The following is a 22,053-nucleotide window of genomic DNA, read 5'->3' on the forward strand; positions in this document are numbered from 1 at the left end:
CTTTACCACAGTGAAGACCTGAACATCATTCACACACACTGAAAACAATGACCAAACTTATTTATTGCCTACTCAGTTGCAAATATTGACAAAAGATAATATAAAACAGCATTTGTAAGGTGTTCAGTTTCTGATGGCACGCAGTCTGACACTGCTGTTTGAGACACAAGCGGCAAAACACAATAACCATATCTGCCCTTATATATGCAGGTCCCCACTTACTCCTGGTTGGAGAGTGGCAGGTGGGAGTAAAGTGACTTGCTCAAGGTCATAACATTTAACCATTTATGAGGATTCAAACCCCTCAACCCTATGATTGGGAGCTATAAAGCTTAATCTGTAATCACAAGGCCGCACGCCCCTACATTACATGACAACGTGCGCCGTTCATCCACCTAGCTTGATTCTGGAAACACGTGCTTGTATGCAGAAGCATGTGTGCCTGCCTACGAGTTTCAGTCAACACCGTGCAATGTCCCAGCTACATTGTAGCTACCTTATACTGCAGGCCAGTTCCAGACCCTTGAGGGAACAGCGACTCACCGTTGCTATTTTGCCGTCGATCACATGGTCCAGCCAGCCCGTGATCAGGCGCTTCTTTCCCCCGTCAGCCGTGGCCGCCATGGTCCCTAACATCCACAGACTGTGTCAAGTGACTCCCCAAAGAGGCCCTTCTCTCTTACCCCTCTGCCGCAAGACTTAGTCCAGCACACTCTGGCACGGGGGGCAAGCCGACTACATCAGCCGGAGCCGCGGCTTCTATTAATAACTTCCGTCTGTCTGTAGATGTTGACGCTCCTGTGGGCGCAAGAGAGAGAATCTGTCTAGGGTTAGCACTCGCGCCACCACACCTACACACACACAAAGGACCTGGACAATTCTGAATGACCCACAGAGATCAACGTTGCCCTTGGCAAAGCTCAAGGTGAATCTCTTTCAAAAGACAGGCACCAGTATCCAGCACTGGTAACCATGACTGCCTGATGTAAATGGTTGACACTAAGCAAGGTGGGGGGGGGAAAGAAATTTCAGTGTGTCTGTTTACCAGCAATTATCACTGGTCACCCACAGCACTGTCTAACGATGATTAAGCAATCCTGGAGGAAAAAAAAGAGAACTTCCTGGTAGTTCGTGGTCTATGAATAGCAGCGGACGAAGCATCATTAGTTGGGCATGCTTAACTGCCATAGAGAGGCTTCGGCAAAAAAAAGAAAATTGTAGGAAGCACTCACTTTCTTGACAAATTGATTTTGTGGAAGAGGATGCTCGCACACTGTATCTTGAATGCCCATGTAACGCACATACCTACACGCACATCCTCTGCATGATGAAGTTAACTCTACAGAACCGTTTTTCTCCACGATAACCAAAAGTTTAAAGGATGGCACTTGTAATTTGTGTATCCTTTGGACCAGTCCACATCCAGTTTCAGCAGCTTTAAAGTGCTGTGCAATTGCAGCGTACTTAAATCAAGTCTTTTAGTGCAGAAAACCTACCAAACAAAATTGGACCAATTTGACTCTCAATTCAAATTTATTTCTAAATTTCACTGTATTTGAAGCATACATGTGGGACTACCATTAGTTTGTCGGAAGGACAATTCTTTAGTGTGACTGCATGACTGTGGAGAGAGAAATACAACACAGGCCACAGAGAAATCTTTCAACTGAGCATCAAGCTAAAGACAGCATTTACCGAGGCCAGTTCAAATATACACTATCAAAGTGAACGTTCATTAATTAAATGATTGGGCTTGACACAATCAACCATCTGAAATTATACAAAAATTTCCACCTTTATCCCCTTTTTATTAGTAATTATCCGGGGCTTCTTCCAACCTAGTATAACACATGACTTTGAAAAGTAGTATGAATATCAACCCCTTCCTGGGTTGCGTCTATAAAGATGACATCACGATGATGTCACGTTACAGGCAATTAAGGTATGCCATCTACAAATTTAAGTGAGAATTTCTGGCCAGCTCATTAGCATTAAAAGTGGCCCCACAGTTTCTTTTAGAAAAGGAGATTGTACAGCCCCCAAAATGGTGAGATTGTGTAGGTCGTTGCCAGGATCAAATCCCCGGGTCTCTAAGCTTTCATCTGATAGCACAATGGCCACAAAATACGGTTAGAAAATGGTCCTAAGAGGCTGAGGAACTTGACTTTGCATGCAGACTTTGGACAAATCACTTTTTTAGGGGGGTGATTTTGTTTGGTGGAAATAACTAAAAATGTAATCGGTTAACCCACAGAAAATTGAAAAGAAATTGAAAGATCAGGGACCAGACAATAATTCAATTTGTGTTTCAGAAATCTCAGGGATGTTGGTATACATGTACATGTTACTGGGCCCTGAACATGCTGAGTTTTACACTGTTTTCAATGGGGCTTGAATTCGTGGACTACACCCTATAAACTTTAACATATTATTTGATCTTTGAAAAATCCACATGAAATGGACTGTGAGAGTCCTTATTTCATGGAGTAAATGTATGCTCAACCCTTTCTTCCAGCTGAAACCAGCAGGGCGTTATCATCTTAAATTCATAAACAAGGCAACTTGCTCTCAGCAATGTTAATCTCCACCAAGAAAGTGACGACATCCAATACTCAATCGCCCTCTAACAGTAGGTTGAAAACTCAAGCTGATGTCATCAGACTAGAAGGTACAATAAAAGAGACCTTCTTAAATGGTTTTAAAACTGCTGTTAACCAATTAGGAGTGATATACATGCAATCTTGCAATTTGTGTACTATATGATAGAATAAAAATAGTTTTCTTATAGTGGCCTTATGATGGTGCCATCAGATATCAAATAAAAAGCAGCAAAAAAACTTTAATCTTTGGAAATCAATTTAAAAAAATGACCATGTAAAGACTTTGTCTCTTTTAACAGAAATCGACTGAGTAATACCAGATCTTTAGAACATGTAATTCATGACATTTAGTAGTACATGTATTAGTGCCTCATAATGTAAAATTGATAAACTTGTCAACTCTTTTGGAATGATCCTGCAAAAAAGCATGTTTTAATATATTTTTGAATCTCTCTAAATTTTTGTCAATTACATGTACTTGATGAATAGGCATAATTTTGTGCAGTTGCCCAAAAGGAACTCCCACAAAAACAGACAAACACCTCAACAAACCCCAGAACACACAACCTTTCAGAGACTTATTTTCCTGTTGCACTAAATTTTTCAACAAGTGAAACAAACTTCAATTCTCTCCTTTAGTTCAACTGCACTACCTTAAGTACAATATCTTGAAGGATTTTAAGACACCTCCCATTTGCTCGAATGCTTCCCTCTTGTCCTAAGTTGATTGTTTTCATGTTAAAGTTAATATCAACACATGGCAAATGATAACAAGGCTTGGTAGGTTGATTCTAGATGTCTTCTGCTAAAAGGGCTGAGTGGGTATCATTCATACAGTCAGGATTTGATCATCAAGCCCCGAGTAGAGGTTCTGATCACTCATGACCATTTTACCATGGAAACATACATGTAGGCTGAAAAGGCATTTAATTTATCACGAATGTCATATCTCTTGGAAACACATTTCAATATTGCAGCAAATCTTGGCAAAATAGGCCCTGATTTCCCACCTGCATAACTTGACTCTAACATGTATGCCTAACAAATGATAGTATTTGGTATACATGTACAAGTATGGGGGAATTTGTCACTTCAAAGGTGAAATTCCCCACATCTTGGGTAGGGAAACCTTGAGGCTGTGAGAGGGGTGGGGACTGCAACTAATAGCTGGAAAGGGGAAGTGCTTATCTTACCCAGCCTCAATGATGCCTGGATGAGACGAGCATAACCTCTCCAGCTATTTCTTCCAGTACTTGTATTACAGGTCAAACTTAACGATCACATTGTCATCAATCCATACTTTTAACCTAACGTTAGTTACAGAAGTGGCCTGTTTTTAGCTTACCAAGCTTCAACTGCCAATGAAGAAGGGATGAGTGTGAGTGTTTTTAACTTTATCATTTAATTTATAATATAGGCCTACCTTGTACACTGAAAACAAGTCCACACAGTTTTGGGAAAACTAAATTGTCTCAGGAAAAGCTGTGTTAGAACAGGTGACTCTGGCGCGGCCTTAATGCTCACCACATTGGGAAATTCACGATGTAATCATAAACTACGCTTAGGTAACGACGCATTCCACGAACATGCACGCGTGACAACTTTTAAGTACGGGACACTCGACCCGGAAGTTGCGGACAGTTACTCAGCCGTGCACGCCGGAACGAGGCGATCGTGAGCCGGCTGAGGTCATTGACGTCAATGCATACTTCAAATATCAGCGATCGATCCTTGCTAGTCCCAAAAGAACTTCACCATGTAAATTCCTTCAGTAACACAATTCTGAAAACAAAAAGTCATATAACACCTACCATGCTCATATTACTGCAGCAAAATTTGGTGCCGTTTACGCATACAAACTTGTTCAGCAGTCCGCTGGATACCTGGAACGATCAGCGATTACTTCGATATCTGCGCAAAAAGTTTGAGGTTGCAGCAAATGCTTTTTTGAAATCTCGGTTTCGTATCGACGGAAGTTTCGCTCAATTTTCACCCCTCCCCAAGTTTTGACGCATTTATCTTATTAAAGATTCACACTGTTTCAAGAGAACTATAAAAGTATATCCTTGCAATCCAACATTGTTTTCACTTGGATAGAGATCAGTGGTCCAAACACAGCTGTTGGTGTCGAAGACAGCGTTTAGACGGAACCCTTAGTTCCTAAACAGCTCACTACTTCAACGCTGGTGCCCTACACCGCAGAAAACTAACGCGAACCAGTGATGGCAAAGTTGCCGGTTGGCGGCGCTGCATTGTCGTTTTGCGTTCGGAAATCGTGAACGTTGGAAGTAGAAGCGTGATCCCTGTTGGAATCAATGAAATTAGAATGATTTTTCAACCTTTTCTTCCCCGTTCTACACTGTAAATATCTACAAAATACACTGCGTCAGTTTTTAACACCAAGTCTTTCATCCAACTCGCCATGGGGCGGAAGAAGAAGAAGCCTATGAAACCTTGGTGCTGGTATCCTTTTTCTTCGGTTTGTCATGTTTGTGCAAATCTCGTGTCTTTGTCATTGTGTGTTCCTTGTGGCAAAGAATATATTTCCGACACTTTGCCTTCAAAGTCATCTCGTGCGAGACTAAATATTTCACAGTGATTTAATTTAACTCAACAGCCCTAAATAAGGTACCTGCAATTGCTCCCAAAGTACTAAATGTAGTATTAACATAAGTGCTGTTGCTTGTAAAAGGACATGACCAGCTCATTGTTCTCTAATGTGTCCGAAGCCACGAAATACAATAGGCCTAGACATGATAGATAAGGCATTCATTATCATTACCAATACCATAATATATTATAATGAGGAAACAAAGTCTACCTTTTCGAAACAACATCTGCCTTTTCGAAACAACTAACCTAGATAAGTTGGTGATGTCGTCTTTCATGTCTGAAAGAAAAGAGGGAAGGACTTTCAAGGGTTTTTGAGAGATAGTGTGGGGTGAAATGGCAGCATAACTGATCAATCAGCGCATGTGGTCTCGATCCTTGACGTGGAACCATAGAGGTTTCTTCAGTATTTCACAGTGGCTGGGTCGGGAAACAAGCCATGAAACAAAATGGCGTGATGAGCTTGTCTTTCGCCAAACTCGGGTAACAAATAATTCCAACCACTCCTGCTAAGATTATGTATAGAGACGTCTAGGAAATTTATGGTCTGGTAACCACACTAAATGTTGAGTGATAGCATCCAAAATATAGAAACAGTTCCACAGACCGATGTAAAAACTGAACTGTCACGCACAAGGCGCTATTTTCCTGAGCCAGGTTTGCAATCAGGTACTGCAACCGAGAATTTGAAGATGAGAAGATCCTCATCCAGCACCAGAAGGCGAAACACTTCAAATGTCATATTTGCCACAAGAAGCTGTACACAGGCCCGGGACTGGCTATACACTGCATGCAGGTGAGTGGCGTAAGCTGGCTATCCGCTCCGAGTGGGAACGGAAGAGGGCGTGTTTTCAAATGATATTGACAGTCCTTTGGTACGAACCCACCGCTTAAGCGGACACATTTATGCATGTTTGATGCGGGAAACACTTGACTACGCGCAACAAATTTGTTCCGGAATGTATGATCTTCATTTGCACACCAATGTGTGCAAGAACCTTGTTGGAAAACTATGTGCCAGGTTGTCTTTCTTTCATCGGTGAGGGTGCATTTCAACTCGGGCGCATACACTGCATGTACTCGGGTGGCTTAGGCCAAAGAAATAATTTTTAAAAATGCATCACAGAGCATCTACATTTCAAATTTTTCCTGAGGTCATCCCACACCGTATCACGTTTGCAATTTCAGCTAGTTTGATGCTCCACTCACACCCCTGTATAAAAATCTGGACTTCCCCGGAGTGATACTGTTCTGCCCATTTCACAATTTGAAGCCACTCAATAGAGTCGAACACAAATATGAAGACAATGTAAGGTCCAAAGGTTTTGTTTGTGAATTTCAAAAATGCTCATAAACGGTGGATTCTTAAAGGGTGCGGAAGGTGAAGGGTGCGGGAAGGTGAAGGGTGATGCCAGTGCAAATGTCAGGCAAATATTGCAGTGCAATCAACGTACACAACAGAAGCCTTCAGTGGGGCTGGAGGTAGTTAAACCCCCAACTTGTGTAGTGTGTTCTTGCAATGTTATCTTCTCAATTCCTTGTGCAATTGGCAGGTTCACAAAGAGAACATTGACAAGGTGCCCAATGCCATCCCAGGCAGGTACGACATTGAGGTGGAGATCTACGGCATGGAGGGCATACCGGAGAAAGATCTGCTGGCGCATGCTGCCAAGACAAACCAAAAAGGTTGGCAAACCATTCTGAACCCGTCAAAAAAAGCATTCATTTATGGCTCAAGTCTGTTGTTTAATCTTGATGCATGTCAGAAATCCTCATTGGCAACTAATTTTTCGGAATTTTGTTTCGCTCAAAGTGTCGAAATTTATCAACTCTTTAACGGGATCACTCTGAGCAGATGCCCACACTGTAGAAATAGTTACAAGCAACCTGAATTCCAAGCTGAGTCAAATAGGTCGAGCATACAGGTGACTTGCAGAGTAGTAAGTACCAAACTTGACAAAATCAAGCACAGCCCATTTCAACACACGGTACCACTAGCCAGTCACTCCATGGAGCAACCGCTGTGTGTTCCCACTCAAAATCAACACCATCAACGTGGGCCTTTGTTCCTCGATCCAACAAAGTTGAACAATGAGTTCATAATGTATGGCCAACACTTGACAAAACCTACAGTTGGAGTTGGAGGGACTTGGGCTTGACTGGAATTCTTCCAATTGACAGTTTGAACCTCAAGCTTGAATGGAACAAGCTTATGGAGATTAACCCTAACCCTAAAGCCAGTGCATCAGGTGGAAAAGTCGGATCTGACGCACTTTGATTCACGTGGCAATCAAGAGCAGCCAAACAAAGTGGCCATGTTAAGACAATGGGAGCTAGTCCCATTGTTCACTGCCACTGTTGGATCTTGTGGTGACGAGCAACCACAGACTCCCGGGCTGTTTGGCCTTGGGGAGAGTTGACCTGTTGGATCTTGTTACACTTGGTGGACAAGCCACTTTGACAAACAATGCAGTCTGATGGGTCTGACAGGGTTTCTAGCCAAAGTACCCTTGGAGGGTTAGGGTTGAAGATGTATTTGATCACATGACTTTTTTGATGTGATTGCATTTGCTAGAAAAAGGTGATGCAGAGGACGAACCCACAAAACCGAAGCAGTCGGCCCAGTCCACGTCTCAGAACATACCCCCGCCTCCGATGATGCCTGGAATGATGCCGGGACATATGCCGGGACAGATGCCGGGCCAGATGCCGGGCCCAATGCCAGGGCAGATGCCGGGCCCAATGCCAGGGCAGATGCCCGGCATGATGCCGGGTCAAATGAGGGGTCCCATGCCCCCGGGCATGCCGCCGATGCCACCCATGCCACCACGGATGCCAGGCATGCCAGAGATGCCTGGTATGCCTCCCTTCATGCCGGGGTAAGTCCCCCTGAGTTTGTTCACAAGCAGTGCCTTTTAACGTTTTAAAATGCAGAAGGGTACGTCCTCAAGCAATTAAAAAGAATTATTTTGTGGTCAAACAGGAAAACCTCGGCCCAGCCGGCCACGGCCAAACAAGGACTGAGAGCACATTGCGTGCCACCTTGTCCATCAAACAAAAGAATTGTCACAAAAGAGTCCGCAATTTGGGTGGTTTTGTTTTATTTATTAGTAGAATAGAAAATTCTACGGAATAAAACATGAAGTCTCAGCAAACTGATGAGTTCAGAAGAACTTCATTGTTGGATTACAAGGAAATAACCACTTGTAACATCTCCAATAGACCTTTTTGACTCACGTGACTACATGTAAACAATACAACCACGTGTGGACCGCCTTGGCCACGGTGATCACATGTATACCTATGGGCAGCTTCAACCATGTGCAAGTGCACGTGCAAACGCTGCATGCTTAACTAGTTTAGCTTGAATAGGTAGATTACCATCACAACACTATGCGCTCATTACCATCACAACACATCAGAGGTCCATCAGGATCGTGACATCACCGGAAAAAGGTCAATAGCCACCATGGGGGGGCAAGCAGGGTTGCTTGTGCACTGTGCATGGATGTGTGGGCAAGGCGTGGGAACGTTTGTCAAATTTTTTGTCTATTCTCCTGAGATTCAAGTTATCCAGAGATCACTGTAAATCCTATATTTCTTTTTTCAATTTGCAATAAATTGTCATTTTTTTTTTTACCTTGGGCAGTATGCCGATGCCACCCATGCCGCCGGGGTTCCGACCTCCCATGGGCGGGCCAGGGGGTATGATGCCACCCCGCGGCCTACCCGGCATGCCACCAGTTTCCCTGGAAGCCCCAGCCTCGTCTACCTCCAGCAATCAGCCGGCGACCGCTGCCCAGGCAGGGCCCAGCCTGGGCCCCATGGGCGGGGGCCAGCATCAGCAACCGCCCAAGCCGCTCTTCCCGAGTGCAGCAGCCGCTGTGAGTATGCATCAAAAGTGGGTGGTACTTGGCTCAATGCCAAAGTGGGAGGGGGAAGGGAGACTCCTGACATTTTTCCCTAAAATCATTGGAGAACCTTTCATTGTATTGTATGAGAAACACACTCTCACAAAAAGTGGGTGTTTTTGAGTCTATGGGTAAAGCCCAGTTCCTTGGGAAAAAGTCACAGGGCCACAGTGCCCATGCAATCAAAATTAAACACCAGATAGTAAGCTACCAGTACTGGATGCCATAAGCTCACACACTATACTGGTGTGAATTCTGTGTGGTGAGGGAAGGTTGGGGTCAATACGAGCTTGGGTGATACGAGATTTCGGTTAAGATGAGTGCTTTTTCCCGTCCGGTCGAGTGCACATGTATTGTTGTTTGTCTATTTAGCACAAGTATTGTAAAAGCAATTCATCAATTAACGAACCCGTTTAATGTTGTACTAGGCACGATGATAAATGCTGGCTAATCCATGACTGCGGTTTCAGGGCATTCTAGATTCCTGAGTGATCAGAGCGTTTTCTTTGTGGGGGCTTTTGTGCCACGCCACCTGATCAGAATGAACACGACGGACAATGGGCATTTGCGATTCCCCACCAGAGGGCCCGACCAGAACAATTTCATTTCAAACTCCCCGCCAAAACATGAAAAAGAGAAAGAAAAATGCCCCTACCCAATCTATAAACTAACATGAATTCAATTGTCATTTAAAAGTGCATTGTTCTCTTACCAGTAAATGCCTCTTTGGGAGTCAGATTTACGACTTTTAAATCTGAACGCTTGAAAAAAAAGGAACCTTAATTTCCCACTATTAACCAGGCCGTGACCTATGCCTTCAACTATCTTCACAAAACTTCACTGGTTTCCTTCACTTTGTTCATGTATAAAATTGCATCCCTGTTGTCGGTCACCAATTAAATTATTAATGTACTTGGGTCATTCCAAGAAGTTCGGGCACAGTTTGTGATGGCGTCCCTTGTTACATCGGTAACTTTTGTTGCCCATTATTTTCACATTACAACTGATTAAGTCATTATTATTCGGCAAAGATGAAGCACACCACTACAAGAACCTAGCAAGATTTAGAACAATGTCAATTTAGAATCCGCATGCAGGAAAAAACAGATGTTTATTTTCACTGATGTAACAAGGGACGCCGTCACAAACTGTGCCCGAACTTCGTGGAATGACCCACTCATGTGCGTGGTCTCTCGTGATATTGACCAGAACGGTGCACGTTACATCACTTCAACGATGATTGCCGATGCCCCATTGTTACATTTTATTAATTTGTTTGTTCTTCTCAATCATCATACAAGTTTTATCGTAACAGTTCTTTGTTGATTATACACGCACAGTCCGCTTTCATAAAGAACTGAACTGAATCTGCTTGCCCTGAAGAAGGTACTCACTTGCCGAAAGCTTGGCAATCACATTTCAGAGCACTGATTTCGTATTATATTCTTTTCGATATTCTGATCACAGTGCTACGCAGCCTTCCACATTCATAAAGAACATGTTTGAAGTGTTTTGAAAGCAAATTACCTATCAACAGAAGTACAATCAGCAGATGACGTATACAAGCGAGAAAATAGTTTCTGCTCAAGATGAGGTTCCAGATAATATGAGATAATTAAAACCCCCTAGGGTGTAAAACTCACATTGAAATTGGAGGATTTGGGACTGTTAGGGTTAAAGTAAGTCCCAAGGCCAGACAGATGGCTAGGTGAGACACTGCCCTGGACAGCCTAACTCTTAAGGAGGACTTTAAGGAGATTTAAGATTCATGTTTCTGAAACTAACGTTTCCTCAGACAACGGCGTCAGTCACGGGCCCTGGTAATTCTACCTCGGCATCCACCATTGGCCCCGTCAAACCCACATTCCCAGCTTACGCCAACCCGGCTCCGGAACCGGCCAAGAGCGTGCCGATCCCCAGCCCTAACACGGCGACGGTCACGGCGGCCGCGCCCAAGCTCAACACCCCCGCCTCGATGATGGCAGCAGAGAAGACACCCTCTAGCGGCAAAGGCATGACCACAGGTACCAGTAAGATAGTGCACCCAGACGATGAGCTCTCCCTGGTAAGTTTGGCGGTATTACAATTCTTCATGAAGAGGAAACTTTGCTTGTTTTAAATGCAAGTGAAACAGGTGTTTTGAGATTGTAGGTGATGATGCTCAGAGATCCATAAACCCTGTTGCAATTACAGACTTTCTACTTTGTACTTGGACTTTTGTTAGAATGGCAGTTTCCAATTTAACGATTTCTGAGACAAAAAGTCTATTGAAAAAAAGTTTCTCACCAGAATGGTACCTGTCCAAAGAGTTTCTCACCAGAATGGTTCCAGTCCATGTTGTTCACATGTTCTGTTTCTTGTTTTAGTTCTGTTGTTTTGTTTTTTACATTTTCATTCCTTAACCCTCTTTGGTTTTACAGCACAAATGTGCACAAGTGCCCACAGTCACTGGTGAGCATGTAGTTTCTGTATGGAACTCAAACATGCACAGGTTCAGTGTGTACACAGTAGATTGCCAGCACAAAATGACCCAGGGTCTTTTGTGCAGTCCTCTTCACTGCATTTGGTTTACTGCACAATGATGCATATGAAACAGTGAAGCACAGTTGTTGGGCAGCACAAAAGTGCAATCTGATATTCCTGTGAGGGACAGTTGGTGCAGTGCACAACACAACACAGCTGTGCTTCCTTGAGGTGTTCACCAAATGACCCAAAGAGTGACTTCAGCATAGGAGGGTTAAAGAAACTGTCAGAGAAAAGCGGTGTGAATGATAATTATGGAAAGTAGTTGAACTGCGCAAAGGGGGTATTTTGCAGCAAAGATTTCTTGAAAATTTGGTATAAAAATGTGGATAATGTGGATGTTCACAGTGGCCAAAATCTTTGTTGTCAGTGCGTTTCTTTCATTTTATGATGATAACAGAAATGTGAAGGGGAAATGATCACGTTATGTTGTCATCTTTCATACTCTGCATGTCAAAATGTTTATTGAATACCCGTTTGTGATCCATTGCAGGAAGAGTTCCGAGCCAATTTACCTAAGTACAAGAAGACAATCGCCCCCTCAGCCTCTTCAGTACCCGTCAGCGCCCCTGCCATGCCTCCTCGGCCCCCGCACATAATGCCTGGCGTGTCCAGTATGCCTCAGCCACCCATCAGACCCCAAGGTAAACGGGCGTAACATTTTTGACATCAATCCTTCCTGCAACCTCTTCACTGCATAGGGCATGTGGCATTGGAAAAAATACTTTCAAAATATACCTTCAAAACGATATCCATTGTCAGACTAAGTAGACGCACAAAAATACGTGTAATGAATGACTTCACGCCAAGGCTTTAAATAGCGGCTAAATCAGTCGCAAATGCAACCGAAGGTTTGCCAGTGCGATTCTATTTTTACCAGACAGTTGCCATTTGCGACTTAAGACAGCTTAAAAACTACATACAAAATGCCCTTGAACAATTTTGAGTATGCTTAAAAAATCAAAAAGCAATGAAAGGGCGGCGCAAGATCGTATCGTGAATTTTAACCACTTCCTGCCGGGGCAGTTATCAATGTTGATGATGCTGGGCCGGGATATTTATCGTTTTTTTCTGTTTTTCAAAATTCTTTAACAATTCCTACCTTCATTGACTGGACACTTACAAACACGTGAAGGACTGTCTGGTGGCCCCTCTAGCCTGACGGACAAAATCTACTAATGCCCGAGTATTTCAGCTAGGCCTGCAGCCTTGTAAAAAGAGCCCAGATTGTGCGGTATTATATAATTTTCTTTTGTTCACGAACCTGGCTCAGAGCACTGCTGACCTCTTTTCAATAGGGGTCAGATTAGCGTGCAGCGGTGCTGTGTGGCTCATCGCTGCGGTGTTGGAGCACTTTTGTCCCCAGTGGTAATCCGCTCGCTCTAAATGCCCCAAACCCTGGTACACGGTTTCAAAACAAGGCTGGATTATCTCCACTTTTGAGAGTGAAAAAATGTCGGCAATTCCCAGCAGCCTGGTCTTTTGTTCCGAGTACGGTCTTTTGTTTTTTTGTTCCCTTTGTCGGAGTTTGGAGACCGCAACCACGCATATAAAGCATACGTGTCCAGATCCGGAATGCCCGGCCCTGCACATGTGTCCCGATCACACGTGCATTGGATGGTTCCCTATCTAAACATATGTCATTGTTGCACTGTATATAGACACCAGGGCCATTTTTACAAACCACGGCTTGGGCTCCATTTTTTGCTGCTTTTTTTGCTGCAAGGAAAATGAGGCCTGAAACCGAGCTCATGCCGGGATTAAAGGGTGTCGCTGTGATTTAAAGTGTCGGAAATAGTGGGATTCATACAGCAGGGTGTCCCGCGACACGCTGAAACTACGGGCGTCATGACGTCCGAGGCTGAACCCCTTGGTGAGCAGGAGAACCCCGATTTCGTGGATTGACCTCATCGGCACTCGTGTACATACAGACATATAAACGTTGTGTGGTACGTGTGTCGGGCCGGTTGACGATTCAACGGCATGGACGATGTAAACACAGGGTATTCATACTACGTGTGCACGTGTGTTCATGAATATTCAGAGCATGTGATTACTAAACTTTCACAAAAGCGCTAGCGCCTAGATATTTCCCCATTAGGAGCCAATGGCTACCAAACACTTTTTTTTTGTTTAAAGAGTTGCTTAAAAGATTGGTCCTTGGTTGTAAGGTTAAGTTATGCAATGATTTTGTGACATTCTTTTGTAGGTGGGATGACCATGCCTCCCCAGCCCCCAAACCCACCAATGGGAATGATGCCTACACCTCCTGGTAAGAAGTAGATCACATCTCAAAGTTGCAGCTTTGGCTAGGAATGTAATGCAGTCCTATGGAAACCAAATATGCTAGCGGCTACAACTACTTCGCATAAAACCCTTGTTAATTGTCAGCCCCAGCCAAAACTTTTCGACAGACTTGCATGCACATATAATCCAGTGTTTTGAATATTCCAGTGGTTTGGTGCTGTTGATAAGTGTTTGTATTGTTGATATCTAGGCTTCAAAGATGGAAATTTGACCCTTGCTGTGGCACAGGGAAAAACCTGCAGGCTTACTCTCTCTCTTTAGATGAAAATGACTGTTTTGGTTGCAAGCCAACATGCACATGCTGGAAGTCTGCCCAAAGGGACATTGTAAAGGCAGGGCAGGTAGCTGGGTTGACTCCCTGTACACTCAGTGAGAGATACGACACATATCAGCGTAGTTTTGTGCGCATTCTGAAGAAAATTGGTAGTGTAAACTACATCCCACATGCATGCATACCAGTTTACTTCTGCCCATCTTCATTCATGAAGTCAGGTCACCAGCCAGCTGTTTTGAATGTTACATTTATAGCAGACTTTGGTTTTCCATCTATCTTGGCTCTCATTTTGTTTTTTTTCTGTCCACTTCACCAGGTGGTCTGATGCAAGGTATGCCCCCCATGGGCCAAATGCCACAGATGCCCCCTCGCATGGGCGGAATGCCCAACCAGCAGGGAGGGATGTTCGGCGGTCAACCCATGATTCCCGGCATGAGCCCGATGACTTCAGCCGGGCCTCAACACCCCAGCATGCAGCAAGGTCCACGGAGATACTGAGCTCAAAGGTTGGCCCCCTGAAGAAAAAAACACTTCAACACTTAACTGTTTTCAAATGTATATCTCAAAGTCACAGTAAAAAGCATTTTATTATAGCTGAATTAACTTTGTGTACATAGTTGATTACTTGTGGCATTTCCTGAACAATTTTAACTTCTCAAATTTTTTCAACGTGGAATGCTAGTTAAAGAGATGCAACAGCATGCGAAAGGTTTCAGGCTAAAATGGAACCAACATAGTTGGATTCGAAAGTCAGTTTTCATTCGTTATAGAAAGTTTGAAATGTTAGATTTAAGTTTTCCAAGGTCATTGGGGCCATTTCAGCACTATCTCACATTTTCTCAATTTAGTTAGAATAATACATGCTTAAAACTGCTGTTCAGAGGAAAAAATTTGGCCAGTTAAAATTTCACGGAAAATTTAAATTGTGGGAACTACCCAAGACAAGCTCAATAGTAATGTAGCATTTTTTTTAATTTCATGGGTTAGAAAGAAAAACGCAGAACCCTTTTTGCATTTTCACAGGAACTGTTGTGGCTTTCTGTCAGCATTCATGAATAGACTTTACTTCAGTCGCCCATTACGTTTTCAAGGCAAGTCCTCCACATGTCTACAGTAATGCTGTCGTAAAGTGTGCATGGACAGGATGGATGAATTATTTGGACGATTTGTCTTCAGTTCAAAACCTTGGGTTGGCGAAAACTGTTGATTCCTTTTATTTTTTCATAAATGTGTACCGTTTAAAAAAAAAGCAACCTTTTTTTTTATCGTGATTCTTTCAAATTACAGTACCAAACCGTACTCGATACTTCAGCCATAAAAAGAATAGATTTGCAATGTGTGAGCAGGGTTTGATGGGTTGATTGTTGGAGAAAAAGGCTGTGTATTGCTCGGACAACTTGTTGCATGTAACACAAGCTATTGTTCAGATTATGCAATATCCATTTAAGAAAACTTGGTAAGTACAGGTCCCAGTTGTCAGCGTTCTGTTGTAAGTTTCCCGTTGGTGTATCGTTAAAAAGTTTGGTGCGTACCTGTACATGAGACAATCAATCACATCTCGGCAATGGTAACGCTGAGATCATACCTACCTTTTGCCGTGCCCCTTTCCTTTGTTGTGACTTCTATCAATGGTAGGTCGAATACTCGTGTGTCGGATAACTTTTCAATCTTGGCCCTTTTTTGTCCCAGTTCAAAGTCCACCGTTCAAACTTAAGCTCAAAAGTTCAATGCCAGTTTTGAGCGATTCACAATGTAGGAACACGTTGCTGTATAAGAAGGGAAAGGTCGGCTTTATCTGCAATGCATCGTGGGAACAGTTCATTTGGTTATTGAGAATCAAGTCAAAAGGATTAATCATGACCAGAATGTTGGGTCCCCTCCCTTTTTAAGTTTTCCTACTTGGAAGTTAACGTCCTTGGGAAAGTTGCGGCACGGTAGTCATTTTACACAAAGCAGGAAGGACTCTACTGTTAGCAATTCATGTTTTGTTGTGCCCATTAACTGGGACTTTTTTCCATTTATTTCAATTTTTACTTCCTTTGGCTCTCAGACCTTAAATTAGAGTAAAGACTGGTACATGTACTAGACAGCTTCTTCAGGGACGTGTTGATTATCTTTAAGCAAGCATGGATAGTTTTTTACGTGTACGTCTAATATCTCAATGGAAAATTGTACATCGCTGCGCCTCTGAATACAAAAGGTAAAGTTGATGCTTGCCCCCGGGCAAAATCGACAAAGTAAGTATCAGAAAAAATGTGAGTACTGCGGCTCAGTTTTAACCACCATGATTGACTTTAAAAAGTTGCTCAAATTGCCAAATTCACCCAAAACTGTACAGAGAAGTCATGCTGTGGTGATTTTTTTTTTTTTTTTTTTATCACTTATTCCCAAGCTGTCGAAAGAAAATTGAGGTTTTAAACTTCGCACAATTTAAGTTTTGGGTCCGATTTCCCAGTTGTAAATGAAAAATGGCAGATGAGGGTTTTGCTGAATTCAAATTTTGATGTGATGGTTTGATTGTCATTTAGCTCCTGAGTCCAACAATGTAAGTTGTGTGGTAGGTGCGTTATGTTCTCTGTGAGGTGCATGTGCAAAAGATTGCATCGGCATTTTGGAAGCTGTCATGAATCCTGAACACTTCTCTAACAGTCACAGGAGGCGCGATTGAGGTGGGTCTGTATTTCAACACATGTAGTGTGCGTCAAACTGCAGGGTGATCTCAATTTTTTGATCTCCTGCGCCAGTACATCGGATTGAGAGGATGCGTACGAGTATGGTATACCTTTGGTGACGCCTTCAATTGGATCGCCCAACTTGTCATTTAAGACCCGTCCTCTTAGTTCAGCTAATGAAATTATACTTCACCCAAACCTACAAGCAAAAAAGCTGATCATTGGAGTGTGTCAGTGCATTTGAAGACACGCCCTGGGTGTTCCTGTATGACAGCTTTCAAGATGGCACCCAGTGAAAGTCATTGTCAACATGAGTTTTTATGAAAGACGCCAGCTGAGTGATTGTAAAATTTGTCAAGCAACCTCTTTTTCTGGAAAAATTGTTCATTCACATGTATTTTAGCATATGTGTGATTTTCTCCGGAGATGGTTTCCAACGGAAAGACAAGGTAACCTTTGTTAGCAGTTAAGAATGTTAAAACACATGTACACTGTGTATGAGCCAAATGCTTTTCAGTCCAGAAAGTATTATGTAGGCAAGGAACCAGACTTTGATCCAGTGTCATTGCAGTCTGATGTTAGTCAGATCCCTCTGTTCTCTAGATTCCAAAGTTTCCAAATTTGAATTGCAGAAGACTACAGACTCATTTTAAGTGTGAATTCTACAAGTATTTGTTGGAAATTCCTTGAGGAAATTGTTTTGCTTCCCTTTGTCTTGAGGGCTAAGGTTTGTAATTGTCCTTTTTAATTTGAATCGTGATTAGATAATAATAAAATTTAGTTTTGGAAGTTGCATTGATGGGTGTGCTTTGAGTTCCTGGTTCTCAGAAAAGGTGAGGAATATGGCCTTCATCGCTTCCCCTGGTTGCCAACAAATTTTCTAATAAAAAAAAAGAACTGTTTCTTAGTTGTGTGCCTTTTAATGTGACCGGTCATGTTACATTACTGTATACCTTAATCCAAGCTGTATTGTCTGAGTGAACTTACTGGATTTTTGATAAAGGTATGTTGTTGAAATTTCTACTGGCTATTATGGCCTCCATGGTGGTCACTTTGGCTGCCATGCTGGCCACAGTCACTGCTACAATGGCCTTTGTGGCTGCCATGCTGGTCATTGCAGCTGCCATGCTGGCCACTGCAACCGCCATGCTAGCCAGTGCGGCCACCATGCTGGCCACTGAAGCCCTATGTTAGTCACTACGGCCTTCATACTGGCCACCGTGACCACCATGCTGGCCACTGTGGCTGCCATGATGGCCACTGTGACCACCATGCTGGCCACTGCGGCCTCCATCCTAAAGAGTTCAGTGACACACACATCCATGGGGAATGTTTTCATGCATGCATGTTTAATTTCTACGCTCAGAGAAATGAAGCTCTCCGGCACGTACACATAAATTAAAATAAATAACTTCAGACATGTCATATCAAGTGTGTAAAATGTAATTGTAGGGTGCATGCATGTGCAGTAATCAAAATTCCAACTTCCAGCAAATTCCAACGTTTGTAAGACCCTTCACTTTTCTTCATTGTAGCCAGCCCTGCTGCCCTCAGGGGGGATCTTTGGCTCTGACGGCAGGCAAACTCCGTGCAAAAATCATTGAATTTTGTCTCAGGCAAGTCACACGACATTAATTTAAAACTTGCTTGCCAAGAAAATTTCACAGTGACTGCAGAAGTAGATTTTCCTCACTGTCATTTGGACGGGATTTGTAGACTGGCGGGAGAGGAGCATTAAGCACAGTGATGTGGTGTGGAATTTGGGGTACCATACATCGTTTTTGACCGATCAAGAAACTTGTTATAAGATGGTGAGAAGAAATGGGTACTTTTGATAAAATTGTGGACTTCGTTGGCAGTATCATTAAGACTGGTAACATCTGTACAAATGGAAGCACACACCTGGTTTTCAGAAAGATTGAGGAAAATCTTCTCAAGCATTGCTGTTGGACTCTCGTCCCCTATATGCCAAAGGCATATAAGGCGAAATGTGGCGGTTTTTTCATAAGTATAAATCAAAATGAATAAATTAAAATAAGTACCTTTTTTGTGATAATTGGCATGTATAATGTTGGACAGCAAGAATTGCAGTGTGCATGTGGTTGCCCATATGTAAACCCCAAAATAGTTCATTCCAATGCTTGCATGAATATTTATATTACAAAAGACTTCTCATTTGTTTCCAAACCGGCTGGGCCCTTTTAGATTTATTCAACACATGAACTATAGAGCATTAGATACAGAGGTTGACATCTGAGGAGGTTCAACGTGGGACTTCGTTTATGGGATCTTGCTAACAATTTTGCCCATGGTTTCAGCAAATCTGATTTACAGCCTGGAGACTGCCAGTCGATGTTTTAGTGGAGTCCACCTCAAATCTCTTCAAGTCCTTGCAAGTTGATCAGAAGCCGTCCAGTCTCAAGCCAAGTTACAACATCTTGTGAACTGTGACACAAGAACTTGGATGTCTTTGTTCACCTTTGTACTGATGACTGGACTTGTGAAGAGAGTTGTGGTGGACGTGACTACAACATTGTCACCGGTCAGCGTGTTTATGCACAGACCAATCTGCTCTATCACTGGTTCCCCTCTGTCATGTTTAATACTGGTTCCCTTCACTGCCTTCACTGGTTCCCCTGCATCTGAGTGCCTAATTTGCATATTGCTACTTCATAAAACTAAGCCCAGAATCTTCTCTTGTGTCCTGTGTACTTTCTCTCCTGACTCCAGCCCCTCCTGTGTGTGCAGTGTGCTCCCTAGGGGGTCAAAGTTCACAGGTCAAAGGAGCGAAAATGTGTAGGCTGTGTAACCCAGGCAAGTCCTTTCCCCCCAAAAATGGTTTTTCAGTAGAATCAAACTTGCCGGTTCAATTTCACAGCATATCTGCTGTTGGACAAATATGTCCCCAATATGCCTGGGTTTTTGCCTCTTGTCTCCTGTTTGTTTCCTTCCCCAAACTCATGGCATATTTGGCGAAAAAAGGCATTTTAAAGTACATGTATGGGGGTTTTTGGGGGGGGCGGTATATAAGAATTTTTGCTTTGTTGAGTTTGGGCTTTTTTGGGGGGTTTCTTTCATTTTGGGGAAAGCGTATTTTCTTTTTATGGGGTGTTTACAGATTTTTGTGTCAGCAGCTATTTATGCATTGTTAAGACCTAGAGTAAACCATTTTTGATCTCAAATGTTTATCTTGTTAAAAGTAAATTGTGGAAAGGCTTTGAAATGCACTTCAAATTCTGTGTGCCTTTGTGCATGTGCGGAGTACTTCTGAGCACCAAGATGAAAAGATTTGTATCTTATGAAAGAAAATATACATACAATTTGCCTTATTCGTAGACTGTTTTTTAACCTTTTACTCTCAACCCAGCAGCATTTTTTGTCTTCAATTGCAAGGAAGCTGTGTATTCGAAAGTATGTTATCCATTTAATATGCCTGAACAGTGAGAGGTGTCCCATGTTATGGCATTGAATCCGGAGCAAAACGAGGAAATCAACCAAAAGCTAACAGGTTAGATTTTGTACTCAAAGATGAGTGGACGGACTTGGAATATGATGTCAAGGTATGGGCTTTAACTTTGCTATCATTGACTAAAAAAATGGATTTGCAACATTGGAAATAATCAAGACAACAGGAGTAGAGGTGCTTCTGACGAGAAGAGAAGGCGGCAGTCAACAGAGGCCCTGGACTTGCATGAAATAAACCCGGTTGACGTTCTCTTTGCATCGTTGGATTGGATAACAAAGAAGCCATGCATTTGTACATGAACCTATGTATGTGGGAAGTGAACCAGCTCATGAAGACTCGGATGTATGCTTAGTATATGAGAAATGTTTAAGGCAGAAGAATCATATTCCATAAGCTTATCTTGAGGAGAAAACGCCTTTGGATTTTTTTGGGAAAGGCTGCCAGTTGTCGCAGTCTGTGAAAATGAACATGATTGGTCAGTGCAGGATAAACTGCGCATCCTTATTCTCTGATTGGCCAATACTGGCGCATTACATTCATGATTAAGTTCAAGACACAAGGTGATGTTTGTGGGTTTGCATTAATTTTCTTTTGCTGGAAAGCTTTAAATTCAGTTTGGGTAACTGACTTAACACTGTGTCAAAAGAGGAAGCTTGATTTTGAGTATTTAGTGAGGTGGAAACTGATTGTTTTTCACACCATTCCTCAATAGGTTCCTGCATAGAATGCACTGCTTCTTTCTCTTCCAATCCCATGATGCATTGCAAATGAGTAAAGCTTGCTTACTGACTGTGATGTCCGAGCCCTTTATGTTAAAAAAAAGTTTGACCTCGCGTTTTCTTCTGTCCAGTGAAAACACATCCAACCTGTTGGTGGATTTGGAAGATATGTAATAGTTTTCTTCAAGGAAAGGGGAGAGTTGAGGGTTGACTGGTGCTAGGAAATGTGTTTTGACCACAACTCCAAAACTAGCATGAAGCTGAGGATTGCTCATCAGTTGTGCTTCGAGTGATGCCAGTTCTGAAATCACACAGTCACTTGAGATGCCGAAACCCGCAAAGCTGACAGTACTATTTGTAATTGACACCAAATGAAAATCTCTGTAAAGTGAAGTCGGCTTACAATTATTAGTGCTTGCTTTGTATCAACTTTTAGTGAAAGATGAGCGGACATTTCATTAAATTGACATTTTACATTAAATGTGTTGTGAAAGGTTTGTTCCTTTTGATGTCTGATATTTAGCGGAGTCCGGCTCAACCCCAAGAACTCACTTCGAAAGCATCAACCTTGATTTCAGTTAAAATTTGCCCTTCGCTTATTAAATTCCTTCAAACTAGCAAAGCAATTGTACCAACAGCTTACTTCAGAAGGGATGAAAAAGTGATTACTGCCAAATTTATGTCAAAACCCTGAGCTAAATTTAAAAAAACTTAAACTAGTGCATCAAACATTCGGATGTGAAGTTAAAGTTAACTTATCACTATCAGCAAATAGCGGTTCTTCAACAGATGTTGCTAGAGGGCGGCATTCATGATTTTTAAATTAATGCACTTTTAGAAAGAGGACGCTATCACTCATAATCAGTGGGAAAGGTGTAAAAAAGAGGGCGCTGTTGCTCATTTTGTTGAGGTTTACAGTATATGGAGAGGGCGCTATACTTACGAAAAAGCTAAACTTATCCAACACTAAA

The 22,053-nt window shown here is 42.6% G+C and overlaps 2 protein-coding genes across 4 annotated transcripts in view; one reads left to right on the forward strand and one right to left on the reverse strand.

The window, feature by feature from the left end:
- LOC110979683 (uncharacterized) overlaps positions 1-4,760 on the reverse strand; it is a 37,041-nt gene extending 32,281 nt beyond the window's left edge. Inside the window, exons 1-2 of one of the 2 annotated variants that reach the window (XM_022235696.2) lie at positions 4,412-4,760; positions 544-798 (exon numbers count right to left, since the gene is read on the reverse strand). In XM_022235696.2, the coding sequence (XP_022091388.2) occupies positions 544-636 (93 nt within the window). In that variant the 5' untranslated portion in view covers positions 637-798; positions 4,412-4,760. Of the gene's footprint in view, positions 1-543; positions 799-4,023; positions 4,313-4,411 lie in introns of those variants that run through there. The other variant, XM_022235697.2, reaches the window with a different exon arrangement.
- Positions 4,761-4,836: 76 nt separating this feature from the next.
- On the forward strand, positions 4,837-21,563 carry znf207 (zinc finger protein 207). 2 transcript variants are annotated; one of them, XR_015426059.1, is made up of 11 exons: positions 4,837-5,063; positions 5,880-6,006; positions 6,764-6,896; positions 7,786-8,089; positions 8,860-9,094; positions 10,917-11,186; positions 12,138-12,288; positions 13,854-13,916; positions 14,542-14,731; positions 15,249-18,513; positions 19,628-21,563. XR_015426059.1 is itself a non-coding variant. In XM_022235759.2 (10 exons), the coding sequence occupies exons 1-9, from the start codon at positions 5,023-5,025 to the stop codon at positions 14,721-14,723; spliced, it is 1,506 nt and encodes a 501-aa protein (XP_022091451.2). In that variant the 5' UTR covers positions 4,837-5,022; the 3' UTR covers positions 14,724-14,731; positions 15,249-21,563. The 2 variants fall into 2 exon arrangements, 1 of the variants encoding a protein (XP_022091451.2); XM_022235759.2 differs by having other exon boundaries at positions 15,249-21,563.
- Positions 21,564-22,053: the final 490 nt, after the last annotated feature.

The sequence above is a fragment of the Acanthaster planci genome, linkage group LG07, assembly GCF_054643075.1.
Source record: "Acanthaster planci isolate LZ-2023a linkage group LG07, COTS_SCS, whole genome shotgun sequence".
NCBI classification, from domain to species: Eukaryota; Metazoa; Echinodermata; class Asteroidea; order Valvatida; family Acanthasteridae; genus Acanthaster; species Acanthaster planci.

Coding starts and splice junctions, on each gene's coding strand:
- znf207 (XM_022235759.2), top strand. CDS start 5,023: ATGGGGCGGAAGAAGAAGAAGCCTATGAAACCTTGGTGCTG. Junction 6,897..7,785: donor TGCCAAGACAAACCAAAAAG/GTTGGCAAACCA, acceptor TGCATTTGCTAG/AAAAAGGTGATGCAGAGGAC. Junction 9,095..10,916: donor TCCCGAGTGCAGCAGCCGCT/GTGAGTATGCAT, acceptor ACGTTTCCTCAG/ACAACGGCGTCAGTCACGGG.